Source organism: Typopeltis vanoorti, chromosome 13, assembly GCF_054136105.1.
Source record: "Typopeltis vanoorti isolate ZY-2024b chromosome 13, IOZ_Tvanoo_1.0, whole genome shotgun sequence".
Classification (NCBI taxonomy): Eukaryota; Metazoa; Arthropoda; class Arachnida; order Uropygi; family Thelyphonidae; genus Typopeltis; species Typopeltis vanoorti.
The window spans coordinates 126,646,433-126,664,289 of NC_143561.1; the positions used below are offsets into that span (position 1 = coordinate 126,646,433).

At 33.6% G+C, this 17,857-nt stretch overlaps 1 protein-coding gene across 2 annotated transcripts in view; it reads right to left on the reverse strand.

The window, feature by feature from the left end:
* The window catches only part of LOC150100524 (cobalamin trafficking protein CblD), a 164,710-nt gene that overhangs the window by 111,059 nt on the left and 35,794 nt on the right, over positions 1-17,857 (reverse strand). For both annotated transcript variants that reach the window (XM_090402901.1, XM_090402903.1), the window contains exon 2: positions 12,195-12,324. In XM_090402901.1, the coding sequence (XP_090259027.1) occupies positions 12,195-12,324 (130 nt within the window). The remainder of the gene's footprint in view (positions 1-12,194; positions 12,325-17,857) is intronic.

Below are 17,857 nucleotides of genomic sequence, written 5' to 3' on the forward strand. Positions count from 1 at the left end.
TTTTATTTAATTATTTTACCAAATTCAGCCACTGCTAAAAAAATTAATGGGACCATTATCACCTAAATAGCAGATATCCTACAATTATAAAGAATAAGCCAGGAGAGTGACTCAGTAGGGACAACAAAAGTACAGGATAACAAAAATTGACAAATCAGGTGAAGAAAAACCCTACAGAGTTTTTTTTTAGATATGTGGCAAGTAGATGAAAGAATGATGTTAATGGATGAAAATGGTAGAATGATAACTGCTGCAGAAGACACTGAGGTATTCAGTGATGAGTTTATAAGGGTGTTTCATACTCACCTGGGAGGAATCATGAGGAACTTAAATGTAGAGGACATAGGAGAGGATGGTTTAATTATGAGTGAGCAGGAGGTATTTGAAGAAATAAATAACCTTGGATGTCAATAAAACATATCAGCATGCATCTTAAGGGAATGTTCCAGGGAATTAGCAGTAGCACTGACATGTCTGTTTAATAAGTTTTACAACAGCACAGGTTCCAAAGGGAGTGATAAATAACCTTGGATGTCAATAAAACATATCAGCATGCATCTTAAGGGAATGTTCCAGGGAATTAGCAGTAGCATTGACATGTTTGTTTAATAAGTTTTACAACAGCACAGGTTCCAAAGGGAGTGGAAAGACGATAAAATTGGTCCACTGCATAAAGGTGGTGATAAGTAGAATACAGAAATGGGTTGATAACAGCAGCATTATCTGTGGTTATCAACATGGGTTTGTTAAAGGGAGATCATGTTTTACTAACTCTTGCTTATTACAAGGTGACAAATGTCTTGAACAAGGGAGATACGTATACAGTGGTATACTTAGATTTTGCAAAAGCTTTTAATAGACTGCCACATGACAAGCTGTTAAATAAACTGAAATGGATGGGATTGGATAATAAACTTCTGATTGAATCAGTGACTGGCTGTCACACAGGTATCAGCAGTGCCGTGACGTGCCCTTGTGAAAAAGGTTTTTCTGCGCACCCATAAAATAAGTTTCCATGAAAAATGTTTGCAAAAAATTTTATTTTGGTAAAAGTACAAAACAGTTTATACGCATATATAAAAATAAATTTTATTTAACAGTAGTAGAACATTGTAATCACTGAAATTCATTAATAAGGAATTTCTAACAATAAACATTTTCAAAAATGTTTATATATATATATATATATATATATATATATATATATATATATAAACAAAAATTACTTTTATTTTAATATAAAAAGAAATATTACATAAAGATAATTTGGAGATATGCTTTTAACATATAATTAGTATAAATGTAGATTTATTTTACATATTTATCCATCTTACTTTAGCTGCCATAAAATTTTTAATAATATCTTTAATGTCTAATGAATCCATAATATTATTTTCAATTGATATAATCGATAAATCCGTTAGATGCTCTCCAGACATTGTTGACCGCAAATAATTTTTTTATTAGTTTCAGTTTTGAAAAACTTCTTTCCCCTGATGCTACAGATATTGGTAATGTTAAATAAATGTGCATCACAATCGCAGTATTCAAAAATGTGTCGGTTAATTTATTTTCGTATATATAATTTAAAACATCCTGAGGAGCCGACTCTTTTTTAATAAAACATTGCAAAAGTTTTTAATTCCTCAAATAAAGTCATACCATCAATATCGTGATTGTAACTCAGTTTTAGTGCAAATCTTTACAATGTTTCATTTAATCTTCATCGCTCCAATCTTTTAATTTGCTAATGTCTCTTATAACTTTAAAGTCCCCGCTATGTTGTTTTAAGAGTATGAATCTTTCCATGACTGAAGTTATTGTCGTGTCTAAAATCGCGAAGAAAAAATTTATTTTAAAATTTTGTTTAGGATCATGCATTGTCTCATCTGATGCTTCGTAACCAAACATTTTTGTCCTTGTTCTTTTGCAAATGTCTGGATAAATAGGATCAATATTAAGATCGTTTGCTACTTCTTTTGCAGTTTTAATAATATTTTCAAAATATTGGTCTGTTCGGCAAGTATTTAATTCTTGTATAACATAATCAAGATTTTCTGTAATTTTTCCTATATCAAATGTCGGATTCTGCATTATTTTGCTTGCAACATTTATGAGACTTAAGATTTCGTACCAAACATGAACAGAGCAAATAAATTTAAACGAATAAATCTTTGAAATTAAGTTGTCTGCCTGAACTCTAGAAAGTCGATATCTTTAGTTTCATCTTCCATAATATCAAAAAGAGTCTGGTAAATTTCCTTGATATTATTTTTAAGTGGCTTTATTGCTTCTACTCTACTTTCCCACCTAATAGCAGAAAGTGGTTTAAAATTTAAAACACGAATATGTTTTTTTTTAATATAGCCCAACGCTTCACAGATATTGAAAAATAATTATATAATTCCTGCATTAGCCCAAAAAATTTAGTTTCACAGGAAATCTTAGCTGCATCATTAACTACCAAATTTAATGAATGAGCAGCACACGGGATAAAAAAAAAAAGCCCTTGAATTTATTTCAAGGATTCTTTTTCTGCAGTCCATTATGTTTGCCTCGCATATTTGAACCGTTATCATAAGCTTGGCTGCGTAAATCCGAAATGTTAATATTCAATAATTTTAAATAATTTTTTATAAACTGAAATAGTCCTTGCCCAGTGGTATCTTCTACAGATTGAAAACCCAAAAAATGTTCATGAATTTCTGCTATATTTGTATCTTTATTTTGATTAACAAATCTAATAACAATAGATGATTGTTCTGTGTGGCTCATATCTGGAGTAGTGTCAAGAATTAATGAATAATATTTTGCCTCTTTAACCATTTCTAAAATTTTTTGTTTTATAGCTTCAGAAATTATACGGATGGTTTCATTTTGTATTTTATCACCTAAATAATGAGCAATATTCCTTTTTTGTAATATTTGGATGCGATGCAAGTGTTCTGCCATTATCGAATCAAATTTAGCGACAGTTTCTACTAACTTTAAAAAATTGCAGTTATCATTTTCAAAAAGTTTTTGTGAAGAACCTCTAAAAGCTATACACTGTCTTGATAAATATTGTATTATGTAGATTAACCATTCTATAACAGATTGCCAATATTTGTTCTCAGTTTCGTATAATCTTTGCTGTGTGCAATCAATAGTGCATTTCTTAATCAACGACATTTTAAGTTCGCTGTATTTTGAACAGTTTTTAATGTGTGCGAAACTTGTCTCGTGTATTTTTAGTATATGACTCAAATGTTACCAATCATTACAACCATATTCATTAGCAAGTTGGGAATTTTGACTACCAATTTTGCAATAATAACAGAAAACCGAATTTCGCGATTCTGAATAAACTAAATAACTTCGCAAAAGCTTTTCTCCATTTGCTAAAGTTCGATAATAGTATGAATCTTAAACTTATTTTTTAACCCCTTAACCAACTATTATTTTTAAGGTGAATGGCCCAAGACTGACTTTTTTTTTTTTTTATTACAGAATTTGATTTTTCAGATGTTTTGAATAATAAATATGCTTACATTTTAGGTATTTTTTGAAAATTAAAATGTAGAGATATCAGCCACTGATTGATTTCTCAGTGATATTTATTTAATATTTTTTACATTCTGGTAATTGTTTAATAATTAAGAAATTTCTAGAATATTAAAATTATTTATTAAAGAAATTAGTAAAAGGACCCCAACCCCAATGTCTTCCAACCAGAACAAGAACAAATATATAAATAAATCTCTTATTGAAAATTATTCATTTTCTAGACGTCTACCCAACATAAGATAAAAAATCTTTTGTGTTCAAAATAAGATAATTAACTAAAATGAAACAATTTAACTGATTTTCAAACTTAGCAAAAATATAATAGACGTACTTACTTTATGTGAATAATAATCCAAACTCACAAAAAATTTACTAAACAACAATAAATATATTTTATGAAACAAAAGACAACTGCACAGTAACACTCCAATGCATAAAATTAAATTATGCAAAAATAAACCAAAAAAGTATCAAGAAAGGGCCAATTGCAGTATGTGTAAACAAACATCTAAAGAGTTTTATAGCTCACAAATAACCCATGTTTATTAATTTAATTCGATCCGCGTCGGTCTGACGCGCAGATAATCTACCCCACATATATACAGGATTTTTAGCTATGGTCCCTCAGCTGATTAATATGTTTATAATTTATAAACTATTATCTTTAAAATTTTGTCTATCAAAAATCCAAAAATAAGTACACAATTAAAATCAAAGTCAAAAATTGTCCTAAGTCACTTAAACACAGAATACACAATACACTCAATGTTTCACATTCAAAATTGAAATGACGCTGAAAAAAAATATACGTGCATATTTGGATAGACGCTATTTCGTCTATCCAAATTCTAAGTGGAATTTAAGAAAATGAACATCATAATATACACCTATGTTTCAGGCTAAATATTTATGGATAGATCAGTGTTTCTGAAACTTCAGATATCCTTGTACCCCTTCTTTAATTTTCATTATTACCAAGTATGTTTTCAAAGTACCCTTATCAAAATAATAATAAGAAGAAATAAAAATATATTTCATAATATATGTCTGTTTTATTTGAATTTAGATGTACATTTAAACAAAAAAAAAAATTATTTTTAATAGAACAAAATTTATAAAGATTCTATACATTTTTACTTAATATAAATAATTTATCATGAATGAAAGGAGTGAAATTGCTTATTCCTATATCTGCTCTCTTTTATGCATTTTATAAATCCAGTCGTTAACCAATGATTCATACTAAACAATTTGAAAGCTAAAAAAATTACCTTATTTACTCAACTATAACTCTCACTTCTTTCCTAAAATTAAAGCTAAAAAATCGTGCTGCAAGATATATGAGGGGATTTTTGGAAATTTGAAACTAGTTTTCAGAAAGAAAAAAAAAACTGAAAATGGGTAAGACTTACCAAGAAGCTTCTATTCTCCATCACTTCTGTCCTCCAGAGCGGTTTCCTTGTGTGCAATCAAAGTTATCTACCCAAATAGTCATCTTCTTTCCCATTATATCAAGCAAAAATTACCAGTAATTTAAGACTTGAGATACGTAATGAACAATCCTTGACAAATTACTAATGAGAAGTGAAAGATGTGCGCGATTGTAGGCCAATAGAGAAAAAGCAGCTATTAAGAAGTGCATATGATTGGTGCAGTATTAACAAAAGATCGCATGATCCAAACAAAACAAACTGACAATTGAAATTGAAATACTAATTCTCTTAAACCGATTTCCATAATATCTGAAATGCATTCACTATATATTTTTTAGTTTTAACACATTCATGACCGGGAGGATAGTGTCAAGCAAAACCATATGTCGCACCTGCAACATGTGATTTGCTTGAGTGTACTGTATATGGCAGTTTATGTTGGAGGGAAGATGGGATTCATTAGTTAGTGTTTATATTCCCAGTTGTCTGTAATTGCACTATTTGTTGAGAAATATATTACTCAGTCTGCAAATGTCTGTGAACCTTATCCAGTGACATGATAAAACTAATTGGTTTTCCTGTTTCTGCAGTATATGGCTGTTGGAGATGGCGTATTGTTTACTGCAGGGAGCAAGTTATTGCTCCAATGTGAAATTCGGGGCGATAGAGACTCGCAATTTGAGTAGGAGAATTCATGCATAATATAATTTAATATATATATGACTATAAACGTTTATGAAATTCACATCATATGATACTTTATGGGTTGTTTCCTAAAGTATCTAATAAGTGGGTTATAAAATGTTTAGTTTTAGTATGTATGACTATAATTTTTTTATTTATAAAATATAATAAGCACATATTTCACTGTCAATGGGAAATGGCAACTTTTTTTATTTACTAACTAAATGCTGTATTTTTTTAAATATCTTGTTGCCATAATACGGCTGAACAAACACCCTTATTAAGCAGCGCTGTGAGGCAGGCTGCCTCCATGCTACATTCTGTCGACGTTATTGGGCAAAGCACAGCGTAAGAATGAATTCGCGGTTTGTCTTAAACTAACAATTTCCACTAAAAATATAATAAACAATCGAGAATATTTATAAAATTTTCGCTGAGTCGATGCTTACTCTGTGAAATAAAATCTGTGGTAATATTGATAACGTTTCACTTCAAACAAATTATAATAAAACTGGTGATGTATTAAGTTAAAAATGTTGTTAGATTATTAAGAATTCATAATAATTTGACTGATTTAAAATTTCATTTTTATTGCATTAACTATAATTTGTAATTGTGTAATTTATATAGTACAATATAATTCAAGAATAAGAAAATTTAATACTTTTTTTTTTTTATTATTTCCCATGGTGAAATGGCACCACTATCTTCAAGCGCCCTTGTGTGGCACACAATCTGCACAACCGCAAGACTTGGTCCTGGGTATCAGGAAGTTGTATATAGAGGTGAAGTGTCCTAAAAGAGTAAAGTCACTAGTGGTGTGCTGCAGGGGTCAGTTTTGAGACCATTACTGTTCAATTTTTATATTATTATTATGTGACACCTACAGGGAGTCCAAAGACTCATCAAGGGAGGGCACCTACTCTACAACTCTCCATCTCCACCACTCAATCCAACAACTACAACAAACCACAACTACCTTCATCTACACCAATGCCATCTACAGCAACCACCACAACTATTTTCAGACAATCACAAACATCTGTGCCCACAGCAGGATTCGAACCCGTAGCCTTTTGGCTGGAGAGTGGATATGCCAACCACTCTGCCATATTAATGATGTTGGGATGGGTTTAACTGGTGATATGCAGCTGTTTGCAGATGACACAAAATTGGGGTAGAGCAGTGTAAAGTCAAAGTGATGGCCTTACACAAAAACTCGAATAGATTGTATGAGTGGGCTATAGTATACAACTGCCAGTTCAATGTTGCAAAGTGTAAGGGTTTGAAATTTGGTAAGCAATGATGGGATGCAAAGTATATGCTTAGAGATGAGACATCTGAGAGTTCAGAGGCCACATTGCACAAGTTGGGAAGATGTCACATCGGATAATTGCAATGATGCAGAGGACCCTGATATGAAGATAAATTTCATGTATAATACATGAAATTGTATGCCAAATCTGTACAAAATAATCCATTTGAGGCATTGATCAGGTCTCATATCGAATTATTGTGCTCAGATTTGGTCACTGGGTTTTCATGATGACAAGGATATGTTAGAAGGGATCCAGAAAAGATTCACAAAGGTGGTCAGAGATGTTTGGATTGTGGAGTACGAGGTTAGATTGAAAGACTGTAAATTGCAAAGCCTCATGAATAGGAGGAGGGGGGGAGAGAACATGATTGAAACATATAAGCTGGTCAGGGGTTGTTATCAGGTTAACATGGAAGAGATTTTTCATAGAATGGGAGAGAGGTCAAACAAGAAACCACCACTGGAAACTGTAAAGGAGGATGTGAGCAGAGGAGTGAGGAGAAGGTTCTTTGCATGGAGAGTGGAATGCATTGCCTGAGTGTGTTGTGAATTGAACACAATGAATCCATTTAAGGCACGGTTGGATAAGCATTGTGTGCGATAATGTGTACCTCCTATGATGAGTCTCTGACTCCATGAAGGTAAGATGTTAATAATAATAAAATGAAATATGAAAACAGATAACAATTAGCAAAGCTGATATGGGAAGGAGTTAGCTAAAGAATGTTTTGGACAAGGGAGATGCATACACAGTAGTATACTTAGATTTTGCAAAGACTTTTGATAGACTGCCACACCACAAGTTGGTAACTAATATGTAGTAGTTAGGATTGGATGACAGATCAGTGTATTGGATTAACAACTGGCTCTCAGATAGGTATCAGCAAGTTGTGTATTTGGGGTGTAGTATCCCAAAAGAGGAAATTTACTAGTGGCACATGTGTCCATTTTGGGACCATTGTTATTTAATTTGTAAATCAATGATATTGTGGCCTAACAAGTAGTCTTGAATAGGCTGTATGAGTGGGCAACAGTATTGAGCTGTCGGTTCAATTTTGCAAAGTGTAACGTTCTGAAATTTGGTAGGCAACAATGGGATGCAAAGTATACACTTTGTGAGGAAATTCTGGAAGAAGTTGATGAGATAACAGACCTTGGAGTGGTGGTGGTGGACAAGGATATGAATTTCAGAGGTCATACTGCACAAGTTGTGAAACCATCACATCAGATTATGACAATGATGAAAAAGATTAATGTGCAGAAATAAAGAGGTTCTGGTTTCATTGTATAAGATCTTGTATGGATTACTGTGCACAGATTTAGTCTGCTGGTCTTCATGATTTTTTTTTTATATTTTATTTGTGTGGGGTTCCTCCATTTCTCGACTACCCCTGAGGACTGGTTGAATCTTACTAATGAGAGATTAAGTACTATATCCTATGACTGTAGCCTGTGTGTTCATGGGGCTGGTTTGCCTGCTTGCAGGATGAAAAACCCCAAAAAACTGACTTGGCTATGGCTGAGAAAGATCCTTAAGCTCCTCATGTTGTCGTCAATTGGAATCAAACCTAGGACACTCCTTCCCCAGGCATATGGTTGCGAAGCGCATAGCCACGCAAACGGTCTTCATGATAATAAGGATATATTAGAATGAGTCCAGAGAAGACTGATTAAGGTGGTAACTGGTGTCTTTGTAACGTGGAATATGAAGACAGATTGAGAGAATGCAAGTTTGCAAAGCCTTGTGAATAGGAGGAGGAGAGGGATTATGATTGAAAGATTTATGTTGGTAAAAGGTTGTTACCAGGTTACTGTGGAAAAAGTATTTCATAGAAGGCAAGATAGAAACAAGGGGACCTCCCTGGAAGCTGTGTAAGAAGGGTGTGAGCAGGGGCACAAGGAGCAGTTTCTTTACATAGAGAGTGGTTAGTGAGTGAAATAAATTGCCTGACATTGTGGTGAATGCAGATATGTTGAAATAAGTTTAAAGTATGATTTGGTGGGCTTTGTGTCTAACAGTGTGTACTTCTCATGATGAGTTTTCACTACATGGAGGTCTGGTGTTAATAATAAATTGATATGGGATAAGAGAGAAATGAGTCAAAACAATGAAGTACATATATAATTATTATTATGTGACACCTCCAGGGAGTCCAAAGACTCATCGAGGGAGAGTGCACCAACAGCATCGAACGATTGATCCCCTTCCAACTACTAACCGCGCTCGAACTTGCTTTTTCGTGAGCCATTAGTAGCAGAGGCTCGATCTGAGAACTGGTTTAGAAATAAAACATTTCATCAAAGACTGGAGGCTACAGATATGAAGAGTTTTGCTCCGCTAATCTGAGAAAGATTAGAGGAGCAAATAGATGGCACCAATGGCAGAATATATTAAAATTGAAGATATTAGAAAAGAACTTACTTTCTTTTCTAATATCTTTTCTAATTTCCACTCTCCATACAAAAAATCTGGTCTGCACACTCCTACTAACACACTCTTACACAACTTGTATGGATGACCTCTAGTTCTCTGACTATGAGTCATATATTGAAAAATTTCACTTGCATCAATTTTATAAAACCCCTTAATATCCTAAAAGTTTCTATCACATCCCCTCTTCTCTGACCATCAACCTAACTCTGCAACCTACAAACCCTCAATCCAAAATACTCCCTGCAAGGAGTATTCCACAGACCTGTCACCATCTTGGTCACTCGTCCCTGAATCCTCTAACCCCACCCTGTCCCAAGAAACCCAGGTGACCGTGATTCTGTGTGCAGTAGTCAAGATATGGCCAAATCATGGCCTCATAAAGAGGGATAATAACTTCCTTATCTTTGCTTGTTAGCATGTTTCTCAACATCCTTTAAGCTTGCAATATGTCGTCTGAACGACTGATAACATCTAATATGTGTAATTAATTGTTTCTAGTCTCTTTTCTGTCCACCATTATCCCCAAGTCCCTAGCCTTATAAATTTCCTGCAATCAAGTTTTTGGCTGAGATGCTATCCTTTTGATAACAATCTTTTCTGTGTATAGATAACAATAACTTTTTGTTGTGGGTTGTCCCATAAGATTGACTCATAACTGAAAAAGCTATGAAACTTCTGGTTTTAAATCATTTATGGTTCAAAATATTAGTAACTGTCATAATTATAATATGCCAGTGTAGTGTAAAATTTTTACACTATGAGGGTGTGCTGAAAAGTTGATAATTACCACGAAGGAATTCGGGTATAGTCCGACCACATAAGCGAGAGCTCTCATTGGCAGAATACCAAGATCAATTCATGTTGAAAGAAATAAGGCAATGAATGAATTGGTCAACAACAAGCGAAATCACGTGCTTTATAGGTAAAATTTTCTAATTGTCATGCAAGCAAAATAGTTATCACTTTAAAAACTACAATGATCATAAAAGAGAAGTTAATTTTCCGACATGTAATAATAAACAACTCATCCCACAATACGGATTGATTACCCTATTATCGAAATGGATTCTCCTTCTGTTGACACGTGCAGAAGTGTCGAAGGGTCTCGTATCTGTGGGAGTACTATAGAACCATGCAACTTACACTTTCTCATACTGAAGTGCATAACCTTATATTTGAATATTATATCCTAGGTCCAGCAGTTAGATTTCATTATAAAATCTAACTGCTACCGAACTAGGATACGATACATGCGATGATATAGAATGTGACAGAATTAACTAGCATTGTTCCAACGTGTATACAGTACATGTTGGAAGTTCTGATAACATCTACTATGTGTAATTAATTGTTTCTGGTCTTTTCTGTACAACTTTTGCTAATACCCCCCCCCCCACCAAACAATGTAAGTTTAATGACTTACAAAACTCATAGGTTTATATTTTATTAAACTTGTTAATTATCTTAAAACATGTGATCTCAATACTGGAAACTATCTACAAAAGTTTCAATTATTTTATCACTGGCAAATAATCAACAGTTATCAAATAAATTAAGAGCAAGTTTAATTATGATATTAAGTTTAATTCTTAAATTTAATATTATAATTTAATATTTCTATGATGGAGACATGACGAATATGATATACAGTACTCACAAAAAAAGTAAATTAACATTCTCAAAATTATTGTGTTACTGTTACCATATCCACTCACAAAATTCAATACTTTTTTTTAACATATATATAATAGCTAACTAGATATTTAAAATTGCAAAATAAATAGTCCTGTACACTACACCCATTGAAGATACATGTCAGGAATTTGATGATGATAAATTAATAATTGCACTTCAATTGCTACACCTGTAAAGTGATACAGCAGCAGTTCTGCCTTTGATTTAGCAATCAGTTATTTCAGTCTGCTGACCTAGCCTAGATCAGAGGTGGTTAGGTATGAATTACAAAACAATGCAATTAAGCCCACACTGCTCAGATAAGGAAACAACAGATATAGGTCCACATCTGTTTTCTTTATCCACTGCATTTTTGAAGGAACCATTTAATGACTAATGTCAAGAGTCCACTGTACACAACATAAGGTTAAAAAATTCACTATAGTGAAATGCATTTAACTAGCAGATGACGTAAAACTGTGCTCCAAAGCTGCTTTTATTCACCTCACATGGAGAGTAGCATAATTAATCTTTGGAGTGGCCAATTTCAGAAAAACTGTAACCAGGACAAAAGGCTGGCATTTAGAGGATATAACTGCTGAGAAAGTTACTCAGAGGATTGCTGTTATATTAAGTATTCAGAGAAGACAGGATAACAATGTAGTTGTGATATTACATAATGCAATGATCAGACCTAGATTCATGAACATCTAGGAAATAAAGAACTGTAGGCAGAATCCAGAAGTAGCAATTAACTAAGATTGTATCAGGCCTGTGGAATTCGTAACATAAGGATGTGGTTTGTAGAGTTTAGATAATAAGAGAGGAGGGGATATAAAATATAAACATAATATGAGAGAAACTTATCAGATGTTGGGAAGCCATTGTGGATGATGTAAGTAAGGAGTAGAAATATTCTTTATGTGAAAAATATGTTGAACAGATTGCCAACACATTCCACAGTCTTAATATTAAAGATCTGTGAATATAAGTATTGCCCATAATGAGTCTAGAAACTAGTTGAGGGCACAGAATAATAAACTCCTTGAATGTATAATAATAATAAATCATAACAAAAATGATAGCATATACGAATCCTAATTACCATTTGTTGTAGTTTCTTGTTGAACTGAGCCAACTGCTATGACAGAAGCAGTATCAGAGAATGATCTGTTGCACTGAGTCAGATAACTCAAATGTCTGGTATAAATCACAATACGTGGAATTCTCAGCATCTAAAAAAAAGCACAAACAAATTAATATAAAAACACTTTTTTCCCCTTGCAATTTTTAACTGTTTCTAGTTACTAATCACAAAACTGCAAGTTAAATGTTTATGTCTAATAAAACTTAATACTCCTGTAGTAAGTTTTATTTTGCTAGAATGGAAAGTATACTGCACAAGAAATAAATTAAAATCTCATTTTCATTAATGTTTTGCTCAAGCGTAAGCAAAACCATTATTCAATTATTAAAGTGTATAGTTTATTGTGGGAGGGGAAGAAACCAGGACATTCAGAGAGAAACCAACCCCCAAAGCCTGAGAACACACACACACACACACAAAAAGAGAGAGAGAGAGAGAGAGAGACTGTGGACATATTAATATGTATAATATTCACTACCCGAAACAACACTATAAAAGTTGGCCTGTGTATATTAATCCTCATAGCCAAACTTCTCATTTTTTTTTAGTTTATTTTTAAACACAGGTAACTCTTGTATAATGCGGTTTCGATATAACACGGCCTACAAATTGTAGTAACCCTTGTTCAACGTGTTACTTATACAACGCAGTTTCGATAAAAACACGGTCAACAAATTGTAGTAGACTTTTATCTTTTCATACATTTTTCACCTTGCGAATTAAAAATCAAATTTTATCTTCATTAAATTTGCATCTGCCCATATCGCACATGTAATTATAAGTAGCAAATTTATATTACAGGAAATACCCTTTCGCACGCATGTACATCAATTGTTTACCATATAAAGTGTTTATTGTTGAAAACTGTCTTTGTTTTATGCCAGGAAAGCGCATTAAAAATCATAACTGTGTTAATCTCAGCTGAGCACTTTATTTTCTGGTGAGATACATACTATATGTAATGGTTTTTTATGTAAAAAATTTTGGGCTTTTGCGATATGTTTGAAATTAGTGAATTAAATGATTAGGAAATAGATTTAAATGAGGAGGAACTGGTACAATTAATAGATGACGTCAAACCAAAAATGGGGAAAGTTCTGCCGAAGATTCTGATTGTGATGAATCCGTTAAAGAATTCAGTTTAAAGAAATTAGCAGAAGGATTGGACTTGGCAAGAAGATTAGGAAGTTATTTTATGGATAATGATTCCTCAATGGAGCAATGCGGAAAATTCACGAGACAACTGGATATTTGTTTAGTTTCATATTATGAACTTAATAAAAAAATTGCAGCATAATGGTAAGCAAGGTCTTATTACTGACTTCTTGATAACTAAACCAACCAAAGTATGCAATGAGAATTATACAAATGATGTATATTATTTCTGGGAAAACTCCCATGTTACTCCTCTTTATAAACTATTATGATTACAGCTATTTTGCCTGCTTCAGTTTAGGAGTACCCCTGTTTAAATGTCATTGGCTATTTACTCATGGATTCTTAGGGCATTATGAGTGTGGATGTACTAAAAAGTATATGTAGCCTAAGGAATAGAAAATTGAACATACCTTTTTCTGGGTGTTGTGGCTTTTCCTCAGTCTGCGATGTCGAAAACTGCAGAGTGTGTGTGTGTGGGGGGGGGGGTAGGCAGTATGGTAGAATAAGTTAGAAAAACCCGGGTTTTTTTTCGTAACATATAGAAACATATACTTTTATATAGGGTGGGGAAAAAATGAAAGGGTTAATTTTTTTAAAATAGGGAGGGGGAAGGGGAAAGGTGGTTGACGGGGTGTGGACCGTTTCGACTATTCGTGGTCGTCATCTGAACACATCTTGACGATGTGTTAAGATGTGTTCAGATGACGACCACAAATAGTCGAAACGGTCCACACCCCGTCAACCACTTTTCCCCTTCCCCCTCCCTATTTTAAAAAAATTAACCCTTTCATTTTTTCCCCACCCTATATAAAAGTATATGTTTCTATATGTTACGAAAAAAACCCGGGTTTTTCTTACTTATTCTACCATACTGCCTACCCCCCCCCACACACACACTCTGCAGTTTTCGACATCGCAGACTGAGGAAAAGCCACAACACCCAGATAAAGGTATGTGCAATTTTCTATTCCTTAGGCTACATATACTTTTTAGTACATCCACACTCATAATGCCCTAAGAATCCATGAGTAAATAGCCAATGACATTTAAATAGGGGTACTCCTAAACTGAAGCAGGCAAAATAGCTGTAATCATAATATATACAAATGATGTCCAAGAGATTTCAAGTGATAACAACATCTGGCCACTCGTAAATAAAGAACACCTATGAAATGTTCGTTTTGAAGACAGTGATGACGAACGATTAAAATATGCATTTTATTTTATTTTGCCTAAAATATTATGCATTATGGGCAACGAAGTTTATGTACAATTTGTATTTTTATAAGTTTATAATATGTATTTTTTTCATAGTTTATATGTTTTCTTAACTTATATGAATTGCCTGAATTAAATAAAAATATTTTTTGTTGGATGTCATTGTTGATTATATAATAAAAAAAAAACGAATTCAGAACATAACCCTACTTTTTCTGTGTGGTTATTAATATAACGCAGCATTTCTGTGGAACCTAACATCTGCGTTATACGAGGGTTACCTGTATTTAACACACAGAGAGAGAAATCATGCATGTTGACATATTTCATCTGTTAAATTACATATACTGTAATAATCATTATACAACACATCAGTTGATTTGAGAAATCACCTAACTTTCAACAATAACAATTATTAAATTCTTTCTTGAAGATACCAAATTCACTACTTCTGCAACTTACTGCGCTATTTTACATGCTTTCAATCCTAAAATGAACTCGCAGAGAGGAATGGTTGTAAGTAAAACAGGCAATGGGTGTGAGCATGTTTGATGTGATACGTGCATGCGACAAACCCACTTGGATACCAATATAGAAAGGCATCATACGGAGAAGACTGAGCTGCATAGGCAGCCTTTAGGATATAAGTGGTAATCATTATAGGTGATTTCAACTATGGGATATAGATTGAAGGGAGAAGAAAACATGCAAAATGATCGAAGGAAGTGACTTGCAGTGCAAAAAATTACATCTTGTAATAACAGTATCCAAGGATTTGTATATAAATTATGATGAAATTACTGTAATTGATGAAAGTGATAATTTAGATTTAAACAGGTAGGAATAAAATGGAAATTTTAGCCAGCTTTTTAACTTGGTCAGAAAAATTATACTTGATAAGAAATTGTATTCGTTTTAATTCTTGAGGGTGTTAGTAATAATTGACATTGTTAAGTAGGTTTTGTAGAGAATTTTGCATATAACAGTTAATGGAGACAAAAATGGCAGTAAGAACTAGTTCAACCAGATGCAGCATCACACAAAAATTTACCATAGTGAGTGGTGTGGATTTTATTAAGATGGTTTGTTGTCGAGATTGTAACGTGCATATGTGGGCAAATGTGGCAGATGCATTTGCTGAGAGATTAAACAAGAGAAGTGAGAGAGAGAGAGGATCTGTAGAAAGTGTGATGTGTTAATAGATCAGCAATCTGAATGAAAGTTGAAACCGGAAGTGAAGAATACCAGATGAAAGACAGTGGTGCATGTAAGACTAAGAATGACAGCCAGAAGGATAAGTGTGAGAAAGCGAGTGTGAAGAATGTGATTGTGAATACAAAAACAATTAAAAAAGGAAAGCAGAGTAACTGTAGAAGCGTGCTTGACCGATGAAGCAAGAGCTGCCGTGATTGCAGGTTATGGAGTAATAGTGGAAACAATTACTAGAATGCAAGAATCAAAGAATTTGCTGTTTTAAGGATACTTGTGACATAAGACTGAATGATATATGCACGTAACCACAAGAAAGATATTTATTTAACCAAATATTTCGGTCTGGAAATAGCTGACCATCCTCAATGGTATTACAAGAACAGTTTAAAAAAATACAAGCTAGAATACTAACAATAGATCATTAAAAAATAGAACTATTGTTAGTATTCCAGCTTGTATTTTTTTAAACTGTTCTTGTAATACCACTGAGGATGGTCTGCTATTTCCAGACCGAAATATTTGGTTTAATAAATATCTTTCTTGTGGTTACATGCATATATCATTCAGAATCAAAGAATAAAATGAGGAATGAGATGAGGCAGTAATGAAATTAGACATATGGTGGATACAAACAGAAGAGTGGAAAAGAATAAAATGAAAAATGACGGAAAAAAAAAGAAGTAGCAAGTGACTCAAGAACAGTACTATATGGAGATTCTATCGTAAATGGAGTGTTAGATATGAGAAGTAAGTGTGCAAGGGAGTTAGTGTGTGTGGTTGGAACAAATGATTTGGTTGGGCATAGGAAAATGTAAGGATAGATATCAGAAGATTATTGAGAAGAGTGAAAGACAACAGCGCGGAAGGAAAAGTAGTTTGTTACCTGAGTACGACAATGAGTTCCAGCAGAGAGCAAAGATACTGAATGGAATGTTAGCGGATATGTGTGAAGTGAAAGGAGTGCAGTTTGTGAATGTGTGGGATAAGTTTGAGGGACAAATGGAACTCATAAGAGCAATCTAAATGGTTTTGGAGTGAGTCATTTGGAAAGGTTGCTGCCAGAAGGAAGTTTAATGAGTGATGCAAACAAGGTATCAATGAAAGTCAGAGATAATGTATATGAGCAGGAGGATGGACCAGGTCAGACCAATTTGGTTGTCAATGGAGAGGAGAATGAGAGTAGGAATGCAAGTTGGACAGGGAAACAGAGTGGGCCAGAGAGGCATGGTGTAAGGAGAGTGGATTCTTAAAGCAGTAATGAATGTATGTATGTGTGTGTGTGTGAATGGTCAACATAGGAATGAAACCTGGAATAGATGGGGGGCGATTGAGTCTGGGAGATATATGGGAAAGGAAAACAGACAGGAATAAGAGGAAAAGTCACAAATAGGTGGCAGCATGAGTAAGACTGGTTATGGACCAATAAATTAATTATCATGATTATTTACAAATGATAGTAGTATCAAAATTGTTGCATTGATTGAGTTTATGTGTCTGAAAATAGTTGGAATAGTGAAACATAATGATGAGAATGATATCTTAACAGGAATAGAAATGGAAGGACCTAATGAGGTCTTTCATAATAATATGAAGGAGGGAAGGAGAGTGCTGCTGCTGCTGATGATAGCAGAGGAATTATGTCTGCAGAAGGTTGAGATACGAGGGGAAAAATAGTGGCAGTAGTTTTGTAGCAGTAAAGTGCAAGGTGGAAGTTGATAGGATGAGATATTTAGTTTGGTGTTGCTATAGGTCAGAGAATGTGGATGGAGATAAAGAAATGTATAGGCAACTTGACTTATTGAGCAAGTAAAGGGTGATCATTATTGTTTCAATTATGACAATATTGACTGGAATGAAGAGATAGTGTCAGGGAATAAGGAGAATAAATTTCTCAAGTTCTTAAGGGGGCAACTATCTTAGGCAATATAAGGGCACACAAGAGTTAAGTCTTAGATCTGGCTATATCATCAGAGGATATGATTGTGAATGGAGTGTCTAATCTTCCCTGGTTGGTGAGAGGGACTATGATCACC